Genomic DNA, 13671 nt, shown 5'->3' with positions numbered 1-13671 from the left:
TTGATATTGAAATTACTGCGTTTATCACAATAGTCCAATCAATAGGGAGTTTTACCTTGCAAAAGGTACAGAAAAGTTTATACTTGGCAGGTATCTTCTATCAGGCATATTATTAATGTTGTTGAGTTTGCGACCTTGGGGGGTTGCCGCTCGCCCCGCCATACTGGAGAATAGGGGTGCAAAATCACATTTTTGCGATTATTTCATTATCCGTGCGAGATACCTCTATCTAAGTTATTATACTGAGTGCCCCAAAATTCGCGGAACAACTCAATGGGGCAATGTCAACTCATGTTAGAAAATAATGAGAAAAATAATAAAAAAATTCTATACCTCTTAAATTTGAAGATATGGGGGCTCAAAAGGTGCAGCTTTAATCTCATTTATTTTAAATATTAAAAAAGATTTCCATTATTTGTCTTTTCCTAGCCATTGGCATAATAATTTTGAACGATTGTGATCAGGTTTGCAATTATTTTCTTCATTACTTCCAGCATTTCCAAATAGTAATTTTATGTCCGTTTTACCTAAAATAACGTACGGCAACATGGCTTTGATTTTTCTCCCCCATTTCCATGGATACAACAAAAATGAAATATTTGCAGACTGTGAAAACTGACATGCCAGACAATAAGGGCCAGCAATCGTTGATTTAAGTATTACATACTTTTTATAAATTCAGGAAGCTAGAAACCATTGGAAATTGTAGTTTCGGTTGCATATAACGAAATTTTCATCGGAATTCTCTCGTGACTAATCCTGTATTGTACTTTAATTTATTTGAATATTATTAACCTTTTTTATATTTCGCGCCTAAACTTAATGTGCTTTGTTACATTGATCTTGCGAGGTTGGCTTTCTGAATATCAGTCACGTCACTGTTTTTGTCATTCAACAGCAAAGCACAAGTCAACGTCATCTTACAATAGGGTGTAATGTTTTGTAATATTAAATTTTGAATATATCAGAACCGCGGATTCTCAACAGTTTTTAAAATGGTAAGATAAAACTTTTTGCATTACTCAAGTCGAAAAACCATATACGGTTTCTTTAATTTTTTAAAGTGCTTTTTACAAAACTAAACATATGATTTCAGGTGCTCATAGCCGCCGCAGTTTGCACCAAAGCCGGGAAGAGTAAGCAGGACAAGACAAAAATGAAAGATATGTTGAATTCACGATTATATTATTTTAGCCATAGTGTCTCGGCAGTTTGTTGAGATGACAAAAGCTCGTATAGAAGGTTTGTTGGCAGCATTTCCAAAATTGATACCCACAGGTACACAACACACATTTGTGGAAACAGATTCAGTGCGATATGTGTATCAACCCCTTGAACGTCTCTACATGCTTCTGATAACTACACGGGCAAGCAATATTTTAGAGGATTTAGAAACTTTAAGATTATTTGCTAAAGTAGTAAGTAATTGATTCTTTTTTGTGTGAAATATGGAATTTTGATGTTATTGTGTATAGATTCCTGAGTATTGTCGGTCTCTTGAGGAAAATGAAATTGCTGAAAATGCATTTTCATTAATATTTGCTTTTGATGAAATTGTTGCCCTTGGATATCGTGAGAGTGTTAATTTAACACAAATCCGCACATTTGTCGAAATGGACTCGCATGAAGAAAGAGTTTATCAGGCTGTTAGACAGGTAAAGTTTATATTTTGCAACCAAGAAAGTTTGTTATGAAGACAGCCTTTGAGATAAAACCATAAGTCTTCTTTAATGTTATAGTCAATGAAGTATGTATAAAGAAGTAATATGGTTTTTTTTTTTAATAATACATATTACATAATTGTGAAATATCTTGCTAATTTATTGTAATCATTCAGTTATTCTTGTTAATGTGCCAAATTTAAAAAATATTAATGTGTTGCAGTGTAATATACTAATTAGATGATTGAATTGAAGTTTAAAGAAAGTATTTTATTTAATTATTTCTTGCAAATTTTTCTGTAGTTTTCATTATATTGATGTGGAATTTTTATGGAATCCTCTTATATGTAACCTAACAAGATCAGTTGTTGAGGATTTTTGTATAAATTATCAATTCACACTGTTGCATGTTGCACTAATTTTTTATTTTCATTTAGACACAAGAACGAGAAGCTAAAAATAAAATGCGTGAGAAAGCAAAAGAATTACAACGTCAGCGAATGGAAGCTGCGAAAAAAGGTGTTAAACCATCATTTGTCAACAGTGGAGGCTTCGGTAGCTCATCCGGTTATACTCCAGCACCTTCTGTAGGAGACATTGCTAACATTTCAAATGATGTCAAATTGCCAGCATACTCTGCACCACAGTACATATTAACTTATTCATATTAAAATGATTAATTTTCTTCATAATTATTACAGAAAACCTACTGGTCGTGGAATGAAACTGGGAGGAAAAGGTCATGATGTTGAATCATTTGTAGACCAACTAAAATCTGAAGGTGAAAATGTGATTGCACAAATAAACAGCAGTATTTCACAGGGGGGAACTAAAGCTCCCGCTATAAAATCAGATATTAACGAGTAAGTTGTAGATTTAACAACATTTTAGTGACAATTCAATTAATTCATTTTTAGTGTTCATTTGAGATTGGAAGAAAAATTAATTATTCGAATGGGTCGTGACGGTGGTGTGCAGCAGTTTGAGTTATTAGGTCTGGTGACTTTGCATATTGGCGATGAAAAGTGGGGTCGAATTCGCGTACAGTTAGAAAATAAAGATAGTCGTGGTGTCCAGTTACAAACTCATCCCAATGTAGATAAGGAACTGTTTAAGTTACGTTCTCAAGTAAAAAAATAATGATAAGATTTTTATTAATCAAAAAAATCAAATTTCCTCATTTCAGATTGGATTAAAACAACCTTCAAAACCATTCCCGTTACATACAGATGTTGGGGTGCTTAAATGGAGATTGCAAAGCACAGATGAAAGTTTAGTCCCACTTTTGATAAATTGTTGGCCCTCTGAGGTTGGTGATGGTAGTTGCGATGTCAATATAGAATATGAACTTGCCGATTCAAGCCTGGAACTGACAGATGTGAATATTTCCATTCCCCTACCGTAAAAATGTGATTTACAATATGCGGAATTTATTAATACCCGAATTATTTTAGGATGGGGTGTAATCCAGTAGTTGGTGAATGTGATGGTTCATATACACATGAATCAAGGCGTAATCAATTATTGTGGAATCTACCTTTGATTGATTCAAACAACAAGTCAGGCTCTTTAGAATTCAATGCGCCGCGCGCCACACCAAATGATTTTTTCCCACTGATTGTTTCATTTAGTTCAAAATCAGCATATGCAAGCATCAGGGTAAGTTATTTGTTTTAATTCGGTTCATTTAAAAATAGTTTGAGTGAACAACTAAATGTGAAAATTTATTTAAAGAGCATGTGAAATTGAAGCACTATCAGTTCAATTACAGTAATGTGTTCAAAAAACTTTGTGGTCTAACGGCTTAGTGCTCGCTTTTAATTTTTTAACACATGGCGCAGGTTTCAAATATTTAGTGAAACAAGAAATGTAGGACGAAAAAGTGGACAAAACAGCAATTTGTCATTTCTCACAACAAATTAAAGTACGATCCAAATGAGATTATATATCCGAAGTTTATCAACAAAAACAGAAAAAAATAAATTAAAAATCAAATAATTTAAAAAATACACGGCCTATGTCACTAAAGTCAGTCCAGCGAGAGATTGGTTGATGTGAAAGTCATTAAATTCTACGTAGAGAAAGTAGTGCCTAGTGCACGTAAAATTTGAAATATATCCTTCAAGCAGTATAATCCTGTTCACGTTGGATTGAACATCAGTGGTGCAAGTCGCACACATTTGGCATCATTAACTTTCATATGAGTTGTCATAGTAATAGGTCAGGTCATTTGCACCACTGATGTTTATTCCAACGTGAACAAATATTAACATTTTTGCCCTGAAATTATGCTCTAATTAATGTATTCTAGTTCATTTTGTAGTATTGAGTTAAAAGTCTACAATTTAAAATCTCCCAATCCCTCCCTGGACGAAGTATACAAATTTATTTGAATACTCGTTACAAAAATTGTATTGTTTCTACGGAGTGATCAAGAATGACTGAGTCTGTTGGTAACAATGAAATTTGGCAAATTTAAAATTTACCAACGAAGGTTAATTTTTGTAATAGTATAAACATAACCTGCATTACCAAGAATGTTTTTAATGTCATCTCAAGTGAAAAAATCCGGTCAGTGCGTGGTCAGTGCCAATTACTAGATAAAAATCACCAGTATTTTCAATTGTTTCATTGCCAACAGACTCAGTCATTGTTGATCACGCTGTACTATACTCCATTCTTTATCTTGGTGAGTGGTTGATGAGATCAAGCAAGCCATGGGTAGCTTTGTAAGTTTTACTTTTTCCACCAAATTTGTGTGTCGTGTAAATCAAATATTAACTGTCATCGCTGTTATTCGAATTCAGAATCTTCGTCAAGCATTCATCTCCAAATCTCACAATCTTATGTCGCGAAATGTAAATATATAAGCCGTACACATCGATTCTTAAATTCAACCGTTCCCGATATGAAAATTATCGGCGTCCGTCGTCGGTCAATCCGAGCGTCGAGCGTCGACCGAACATTATTCCCGTCCCGTGCCGGACAATGTTGCAAAGAAGTTTGGGTGTGAGAAATTAACCGGATTCTTAAACCATGAACCGAATCAAATTTGACCGGAAAGTGTGTGGCCGATCTAGAACATTTTGAAATTCCCAAGCAAGTTATTAAAATTTTTGAAAACGATGCGATATGAAGATGACACGTTTGAGGTTATGTGTCGGTGGTCTCGGTCCATATGAATCATGAGCAATTTAACCAGGAAAATAATAAATAGAAAGACTTTGCGGCGTCTCTGTAAGTACATTATTGTAATATTTGAATATTTTTCAACAACTACCAACGCACTTTTCCATTGGAACTTTCAAAAACTCCTAAATTCAACTTGACGGCTGAAAATTTCCCAAAGACCACTCACCAAGATAAAGAATGGAGTATACGACCTGCTGTATTATAACCGACCTGTTCATTTCATTAAAAATACATTAGCAAATATGTACATGAAAATGTTTCCGAAAAAGGGCCAATTTCCGCCGATAAGGGCCCCACAAAATGGGCGCTTCACTTCTGTCAGATGTTGAAATATGGTTGTGGATAAATATGGCAACTTTGGGATGATTCAAAATGGTCAACTATAGGCGAACGAAATGTTCTAAAGTGACCTCTGGCGGAACCTGGTTGAATTACTTTGTGAAGTATACCTCGTGGTTCTTACATGTGTATTTACTATTTACTGAAGTTAATTCAAGTTGCAAAAAACCACTTTGCCTTTGCAACAGCACTTTTATGGCATTAGTCATTTGAAATTACTTTAAAACTGTACTTATATGGAAAATATTCAATCCAAACTATGATTTTCTGGTCCTTTTGTGCCTTTATTTGGTTCAAAATAGTTACTTATTCTTATCTGACCCAAAACACATTTGCCCGCAAAAACTTATTGAAATAAAACTAAGTACTGGGTGTTTACCTTTCTTTGTCACGTAGTATGTGACAGGACCTGACTGCAATCTAACAAAAAAAATATCTTGGCCTGCTGCGTATTTAAAACAATCGTCAACGGCTAATAACTAAAAAGTAAATCTATAACCTCAAAAGTTCATTCAATATGAACGTTTAATCTTCCTTAGTTTTTCATTAAATTGGTACCTACATTTTAACAGATTTGGATTAAAAGAAAAAGTTGATTGGCATGGATGCTTAAGTTTTCAGGCACAGAGCAAATAAAACCACTCTGGTGACACTTTTTAAGACTCTCTGCCCTTTCCCAACACACTGAAATGAGGGTTCTGCCTCCAAATAAGAAAAAAAATCCTCAAAACTAAGGTACACCATCGTACACAATAACAAAAACAGAAACGAAATAACCTAATGTACTTCTTACGACGGCCATATTTGTCACGATTGCAGCGCCACCATCGGTCATTTGTTTCGCCTATAGGCGAGTTTTTCAATTCGAGTTTAAACCCAAGTTCAACTGATCGCCGTTCGGGTATTGAACCAAGTTTACAAAAATCTAGTGTTTTTCGAATGATCTGTGATCCGCGTTCAGTTGATCGGGGATTAAGTTTATTTTTTTTTTACGTTGGCAGTAAATGTGTGGTTATGTTGTTTGATTTGTGATTTCGCCGTTTCATTTATGTTGTGACGTTGTGACGAACCAAGGAGTATAGAAGTATAGGGAGGGGACATACGCAAGCTTATGGGCGCGGTAAATTGAAGCGGTGAGGGACAAGGAAACGGGTGCAATTTTATGCAACCCGTGAGGTACGCCCCAGTTAACACTACTTGAGATGGGAATTAACAATAAAACTGCAGGAAAATAATACACTATATATTTTTTTTGCATCACAAATGTTTTCAGAGTATGAGAAACTAGAAAACCACACTAAATATCACAATGCAAGTGATTTGATTTACTTTCTTAAGGCGACTTCACTCGGCCGGCCGTCTGTCCCCTCCCTATTATTCTATACTCCTTGTGACGAGCAGCTGACGACAACGTGGAAATGTGGTTTCACCATTGTAGCATAAATTAACCAAAATTACGCCTGAAATGGTGTAGGTAATTGTTTTTATTATAATTACCTTCAATTCGATGTAAAATTATCTGCACAGTCCCTTTTCCTAGGCGGAACCGCACAAAGAAATCGTACTCGTCCCACTCGGTAAAATGGTCTCTTCTGTCTCGTATTATGTAGGGCCGTCGTGGCCAATCTATATACTTATACAGGAGGGGCAAAAGTAACGCAACAATTCGATAAATCATAAACGATATATCGAATTGTTGTGTTACTTTTGCCCCTCGCTGTTTATTCAAGGATTTCTTCGTCGTCGGTAAAAATTTCCACTAAATCCATATTCGTGTACAATGAGGGACATGGAATCCTGGGCAGTCTGTTTTGTCATTTCAAAAAGTGTCATTGTAAATGCACCTTTACCGTCATTATGATTGATATTTTCAAAAAAACTGTCAAATTAACTTAAGCTTGGTTATGAGTAGCTAAGGTATGGTTTAGAGATTTTGACAACTGAATGACACATCTGCCCAGTTTTCCGTGTCCCCAATAGTACCTATCACCTGTCTGTCAAGCTGTCAAACTGGGATCGTGATAAAAAGCGAACGCCCTTCTATCTATCTACTTCATTGGCTGAACTAGGTTTAAACGGTCGTCTTTGACCGTTCAAATCTGAGATAGTTTGAACTGCGTCCATCTACAGATCTTACATTGAAAAACACCCAACTACCGCTGAACTCCCGAACGGGGTTTAAACTCGAATTGAACTCGCCCATGTCATATGTCATAGTTGCCATATTTATCCACAACCATTTTGAATCTGATTTGCATTTCTTTTTTTTTAACAGACTGTTACAAAATATGTTAATGCACTTATTAAAATTGTCAAATCTTTGAACTTAGGTTTATAGTTCGCCATTGCGAACCATAAATGAGTTCCAAGTTCCAAAATAATTTTTAATGGGAAAAGTGTAATTTGCCGGAAAGCAATACAATACTTAGGTGACTTTGACCTAAATACAAGGTGATCAAAACGGACTGTTAGAGTTGGCAATAATTAAGAAAACATTTTTATTCGGCTATTTGCAACACCAACTGTATATAAACTCGGTACAGGTTGCAAAGACACACTTATATGGAAAATATTCAATCCAAACTATGATTTTCTGGTCCCTTTGTGCCTTTATTTGGTTCAGAAATATTGAAAAAATGCTGTTGCAAATGACAAGTGTGTCTTTGCAACCTGTACCCACTTTAGAGCGATCAAATTAATTTGTAATCGAGTTATTCATGAATCCGAACTCGTATGTCGTTACTTGAACTCCACGCTCCAATAAACACAGGTTAGATCTCGACATATCAATCTCAAAAGACATACGGATTCAAATCCATGGATGACGGGATTACAAATTAATTTGATCGCTCGAAATTCTGTTGGTCTATTTCTGTGGTCTATTTACTCTATTTGACAGATGCCTGACGTAATATTAATAGCGACAAAATGGAAGGACTAAAAATTAACGGTAAAAAGAAATTAAACTTGAAATACAGAACAATTATCTAAAAATTAACTAAAGGAAATGCCCGAAGTGCCATTTGCCTCTAAACATAAATTAACTCTTTTTTTTTCATTTTAAATGTGTAGATATGATAATTACATAACATTTTTGATATACAATGCAAAAATTTCCGATAATAATGCGGAATCTGGAAGTGCCCCGAATGCTTGCGGAATCACGCGATTCAAAATCAAAGAAATTCCTTTTTGAGAGGATTTCCCTTGCCATTCAACCTGGAAACGCTGCAAGCAATGTTGGCTGTTCCGTACATCATAAGTGAAGGAAAGGGATATAATGGACGACACTGATCTAAGCTGAACCTTAATAATGAAACTTATTATCAAATTTTCAATCTTCTAAACTTGTTTTTCTACTTTTTATGATCATAATTGACACAATAAACTGTATGTAGTTTTTTATTTCAGATTACTGATGTGCTGTTGGTGGATGATGATTCTCCTGTTAAGTATTCTGTTGAAACTAGCTTGTTCCCTGACAAATATGAAATAGTATAAGTGTCACAGTAGGGTACTTATAGTTAATAAAATTATAACATAAAAAATTCACTTGTATAAATATTACTAATATTTTATTCATCCTTGCTTTTTGTACAAAATTTTAAGAAGTTTGTTTGTTTTAATTTTTATCTATATAAATAAAGTATGTCAGGAGTATATTTATAATTAATTGTTTTATTTTCTCCGAATGAAACATATTTTTAATGAATAAAATGTTTATTAAACAGTAATCACAAAATTAACTGTAAACATGAGTTAATAAAATCTACTGTTATAAAATAAAATAAATAAAATGTGAAGTGCAATTGTAGGTATGTCCTTGGCAAAGTCTTCATGTGTTTTTGAGCCAAATAATGTTGCAAAATAGGCCAGTGACTATTAAAAATTCACCTAAATCATGGCCTACTCGAATAATTGTATATTTTTGTACTGTAGAAATATAAACATCGACAAACAACACAGTCTTATATTTTTGGACAACATAGAAGGTCCCTATGCAATGTTTTCAACTTACTTTACATATATTTATTGAATAAAATAAATGTATTTCAACATGTTTTTTATTATTTACAATTTTATGAACACAATTTTTTACGTTAAAAAGATAATTTAAATAGATTCCTATTTGACAAATTAATTAACGATCTAACTTTTTATCACGTGACTGTTTAAAAATTGATTTCGAGAAAAACTTGCTACCATTTGAAAATGTGTACAGTTAATTTCAATTTGAAACTTTTGTACTTTATCATTTGCAACAAATTGTCATCTACAGTAGAATTAAAATAATTGCTTTATCCCAACCAATACACATCAAAAATGTTACTGTGGTGTTGGTTACTTGTTAATTGAAAAAATAAAAGCCGATTTATAAATTAACACGAGCAACGGATGAAAGAAAATGTTTTTTTTTTAATGGTTTACAACATTACACCGTCACTACCTTGAATTTATAAATCGGTTGAGAGCCGCTGTAACGGAAGACTTCCTATTATTCAAATTTGAGCTGCGACCAATACTGTTATTTTGTAAATAATACGTGTCACCTTTTACAAAGACATATAATATTTTCCAAAGCTATTTATAAGAAAAGTGGCAACAAAGTATGTAAAAATTCTGGACTTCCTACGGAAGTTAACCCGATTAACGAAATGTGAGGGTCTTAAGAGTTATTTTATTTTTGTGCATAATATACAACAGCGTTAAAATCATTAAACACAGTTTAAACTTTAAACTAAAGCACTATGCTTATTGCCAGTACAGATGCATGTGTATATTGATTAGAAATTGAATCAACATTGGTAGTTTGTTTCTTCTGTGGGTGACAAAACTACAATTTTAGCACATATTAAAGTCTTATGCTCTATAGAATTGATAATTAAATTTCTCAAAAACTGGACGAACTTTATTCTACCTTACAACTTTAATATAATTAGTTAAATCCCAGTATTGATACAAAAATTATCGTTAAATAATAGGAAATCTGCCATGAAGTAGTACTGGATAAACAATTGAAAATAATTCTTTGGCATAACTATACGACATAAACTAACAAATAGGTCTTTTTCACAAATAATAATAAAAAAATATGATAAATTATGGATCTAGGATTAAACTAGTTAAAAATTATTTGAAATGGGTAAAACAAAAAACTAGTAATACATGTATACCATATTTCAATTATTTAACTTTCCTATCAATTGTTGGCAAGGGTTAATATGGCGATGTCGACGATTCTGAACAAGTTGAGTCCTGCCTGTGATTTAATGAATGTTGCAAGGCCATTGGCATCAACCACTCCTTTGGGAGACAACGTTCTAAGAATGGCACCCAACTACTGAAATATGCCAATCGATTTACCCATGGTGGAATATCTTGACCACAAAGGATCTAAAATAAACATTTATTTAACTGTTTTGGCCTGAATATTATATAATACTAACCTTAGTAAAAGCTCCAGAGAAATGATTACAATTATTGTTCATTAGATGGTAACGATCACCTCGAAATTCTTTTCCGAGTTCGTTTTTTATTCTTTTAACTTCTTCCTCCGTGAAATCAGTGTAGCCAATGTGAATAGTTTGTCTAAAATAAACATAAGCAACCATTAATTTTAAGTATAAATGTTAGAATATTTTTACAAAATCGAAATTTGTTTTCTTCTTATTTTCAGTACAAGATCAACATTGCAGACGAGAAAACACTTTTTTGTTGAACATTATGTAATATAACAATGGATCTTAATATATCCAGGTTGTAGAAAATGAAAACTAATGAAACCATGATTTATTTTCTACTAGTTACTTTCTTGAAAAAAAAAAGTAATGAAAGTATCGTTTTCAGAGAAACTGTGTAAATATTCCTCACATTCTTGTGTTCATAACATACCATTATCAACTACCATATTACTAAAAATTATGAGTGGGTCTGAAAAACAAAAGCAGTGAAAATGTGTAGCACAACTTTAGTGACAAAATCACTGCCCGAGTTATAATAATATTTATTTATTATTATCACAAAGAAGTTCATAATTGGTTACAATAGTTAACAATTCATAAAATTTAATTCTCTCTAAATATTTATTATGTTGATTTCAATCATGACCCTTATATATCTGCAACAGATGTTAAAAAGTAGAGTTTGAACATTAATATTGGAAATATTGCTAAAAATTTCATTAAAGTATAGTGTACAGTGGCGGCCATTAATTTGGAAACATCAAGATTTTTCTATTGTCAATTGTTTGTCACTTTGACAATGTTGTTGACATATCAATTTCGGTTGCGACAGTCTGTTGAATGCGGTCAACGATGACATGAGTGACATGAGTTCATGACATAACGCTTACACTATCAAATATTAGAAATATCCAGTAAACTAGATTAGGCCGGTGTTTCCTAATGGCCGCCAGTGTACTTTTATAAAGCCATAAACGACTCCTACTGACTATAGACGTATTATAAACGCAAATTCTAAAAAGAATAATACTTTATTGAGGTGGTATTAAGTACACTTTTACTTTGACTGAAATCGAATTATTTCAGTTATCTGCCAGTCAATGACAGTAACATTAGGTACTCGTAAATCTGATTTACTGCCCCGAGCAAAAAATTCTGGTCATCAATGTCATTTCAAAATTTGGTAGATTGTCACAAATTAAAAAATTTCCCTGCCTGATTATGCCCAAGTAAACAAAGTGTCAAAAAATTAATTAATCAATGTCAATTAATGTCAGATAACATGATGATAGGTTATGACTAGACTTCGGCGAAAAATAGTGAGGGCGTCAAGAATACCTCCCACCATCACGATCCAGTGCAGCGCGCTCGTATTATAAAAGGATCCACGGTTCACGCTCGCAGCGAAAATATAGCGGTGCGGCACTGTAGCGGACTGGTGGGGAGCGCCAACTATTTTCCGCCTAACCCTAGTTATGACATTTAAGACCGTAAGAGCATTTTCCATTGCATCAAAGCATGATTTTGATGAGCAGTTTTTTTTGCTCGCGACAGTACACAAGCAAGATGTAAGTGTATACTTTTTCAATGAACAGAAGTGTACATAATATAAACAAAATATAAAATTCGCAAATTTAAAATTAAAGCTTTTATAAATAGTCATTTCTTATGACAAGTAATTAATTTCTATAATGTATATTAAAAGAAAACAAGAATACTTTTAAGTTTATGCGCTAGAAAAATCATATAAAACATAGTATAAAAATGTAAAACCTGTATAACCTTTACCTAAAACGAAACTGATCTCCTAAATCTCTCTCATCTCGTGGATTAATATCAAAAATACCAGTAAATGGATATTGATGTCCACCATATGCATACTCAGTTCCATATATTTCAACACCTATAAATAGATGATCACCAAAGTAACTATATGCTGTATTCAATTTTACCAGAATGAAATACACCTAAACCTATATTGGATGTATATTCATTAATCTTGTACATGTCATAAACATTTAATAAAACAGGTTCACGAGCCATTTTATTGGGAAGAAGTTCATCTGAGCCCGAGTCTCTTGTTACACTCATACAACTGAATGGAAGGTTGCAAGTTAGGCCATTAGAAAACATTCTGTAAGAAAATAATATATGTTTTCTGTCTGCAAAATATTATAAGTTATACTCACCCTGAGTTTATTCTGCTGTGGGACAATAGGGAAGGACTACAAGTACACTTTCAATTAACTTTCTAATTCATAACGCATAAAAGCAATAACTAAACAAAGAATATTATTGTAACAACCAAAAACTTATACGAAAACGAATCGACGAAGCAGGTTATATTTTGACAACTTTGACATTGACATTTAACGTCACTCTTAGCGACGCTATGCCAGATTTACAAAATTCAGCAATAATACAAAAGTTTATATAATTATTAAATAATTATGATAGTTATATAAAATACTAAACTCGAGTTTATTACTATCTGAGCACTAGACAAAAAAATAAAATTAAATCTAGTGCTTTCTGTTTTCTATGGTTGGCAGATTTGATCTGTGGATATTTGGCGAGAATTCATTTAACACATAGCCAAAGCACTGGCACAGCGCGCGCCGCTCGGTGATCAAAATTGCGGCGGCCGCAGGCCGCAGATATCAGGTTCAAACGTGCAAAATAATAATTATTTTCGATATAAGGACGCTGTCACATCATTTTTCAGGTCAGCTCAGGTCAGGTCAATATTTAAAATCCGCGCTTAAATAGTTAGGGGCGGAGCGTGCTTAGGCTATGTGCTAAATGCATTCTCGCGTGGCAGGGAGGTTTGAACTTGGAACAATTTTTATTAAAAAAAATATGTTTGAGAGCGTCATCCGCGCTGATAATTGTTATTATTGATAATTATTATTAGGTATCAGCGCAGACGACGTTTGAAAGTTTACTGAATGAGCTATTGTTTTACGCAGGGCCCCCGCAAGTACGTGTTCAAAGCGTTCGGTGCACGCGGGCGGCAT

General features: G+C 33.5%; 2 protein-coding genes across 2 annotated transcripts; one reads left to right on the top strand and one right to left on the bottom strand.

The window, feature by feature from the left end:
* The first annotated feature begins 842 nt into the window (after positions 1 to 842).
* On the top strand, positions 843 to 8861 carry deltaCOP (coatomer subunit delta). Its single transcript, XM_069040321.1, has 10 exons — positions 843 to 998; positions 1097 to 1136; positions 1195 to 1418; positions 1476 to 1655; positions 2099 to 2307; positions 2363 to 2524; positions 2579 to 2789; positions 2848 to 3062; positions 3116 to 3320; positions 8604 to 8861. Exons 1-10 carry the CDS (start codon positions 996 to 998, stop codon positions 8691 to 8693), a joined length of 1539 nt encoding a protein of 512 aa, XP_068896422.1. The 5' UTR covers positions 843 to 995; the 3' UTR covers positions 8694 to 8861.
* A 32-nt stretch (positions 8862 to 8893) lies between these two features.
* On the bottom strand, positions 8894 to 13165 carry LOC138125067 (deubiquitinase DESI2-like). The gene is made up of 5 exons (XM_069040330.1): positions 12844 to 13165; positions 12607 to 12788; positions 12443 to 12557; positions 10640 to 10781; positions 8894 to 10586 (listed from the first exon to the last, which is right to left on the bottom strand). The coding sequence occupies exons 2-5, from the start codon at positions 12785 to 12787 to the stop codon at positions 10410 to 10412; spliced, it is 615 nt and encodes a 204-aa protein (XP_068896431.1). The 5' UTR covers position 12788; positions 12844 to 13165; the 3' UTR covers positions 8894 to 10409.
* Positions 13166 to 13671: the final 506 nt, after the last annotated feature.

Source organism: Tenebrio molitor, chromosome 1 (genome assembly GCF_963966145.1).
Source record: "Tenebrio molitor chromosome 1, icTenMoli1.1, whole genome shotgun sequence".
Taxonomy (NCBI): domain Eukaryota; kingdom Metazoa; phylum Arthropoda; class Insecta; order Coleoptera; family Tenebrionidae; genus Tenebrio; species Tenebrio molitor.
Note: the sequence above shows the minus strand (reverse complement) of the source record. Positions and strands in the feature narration are given on the sequence as shown.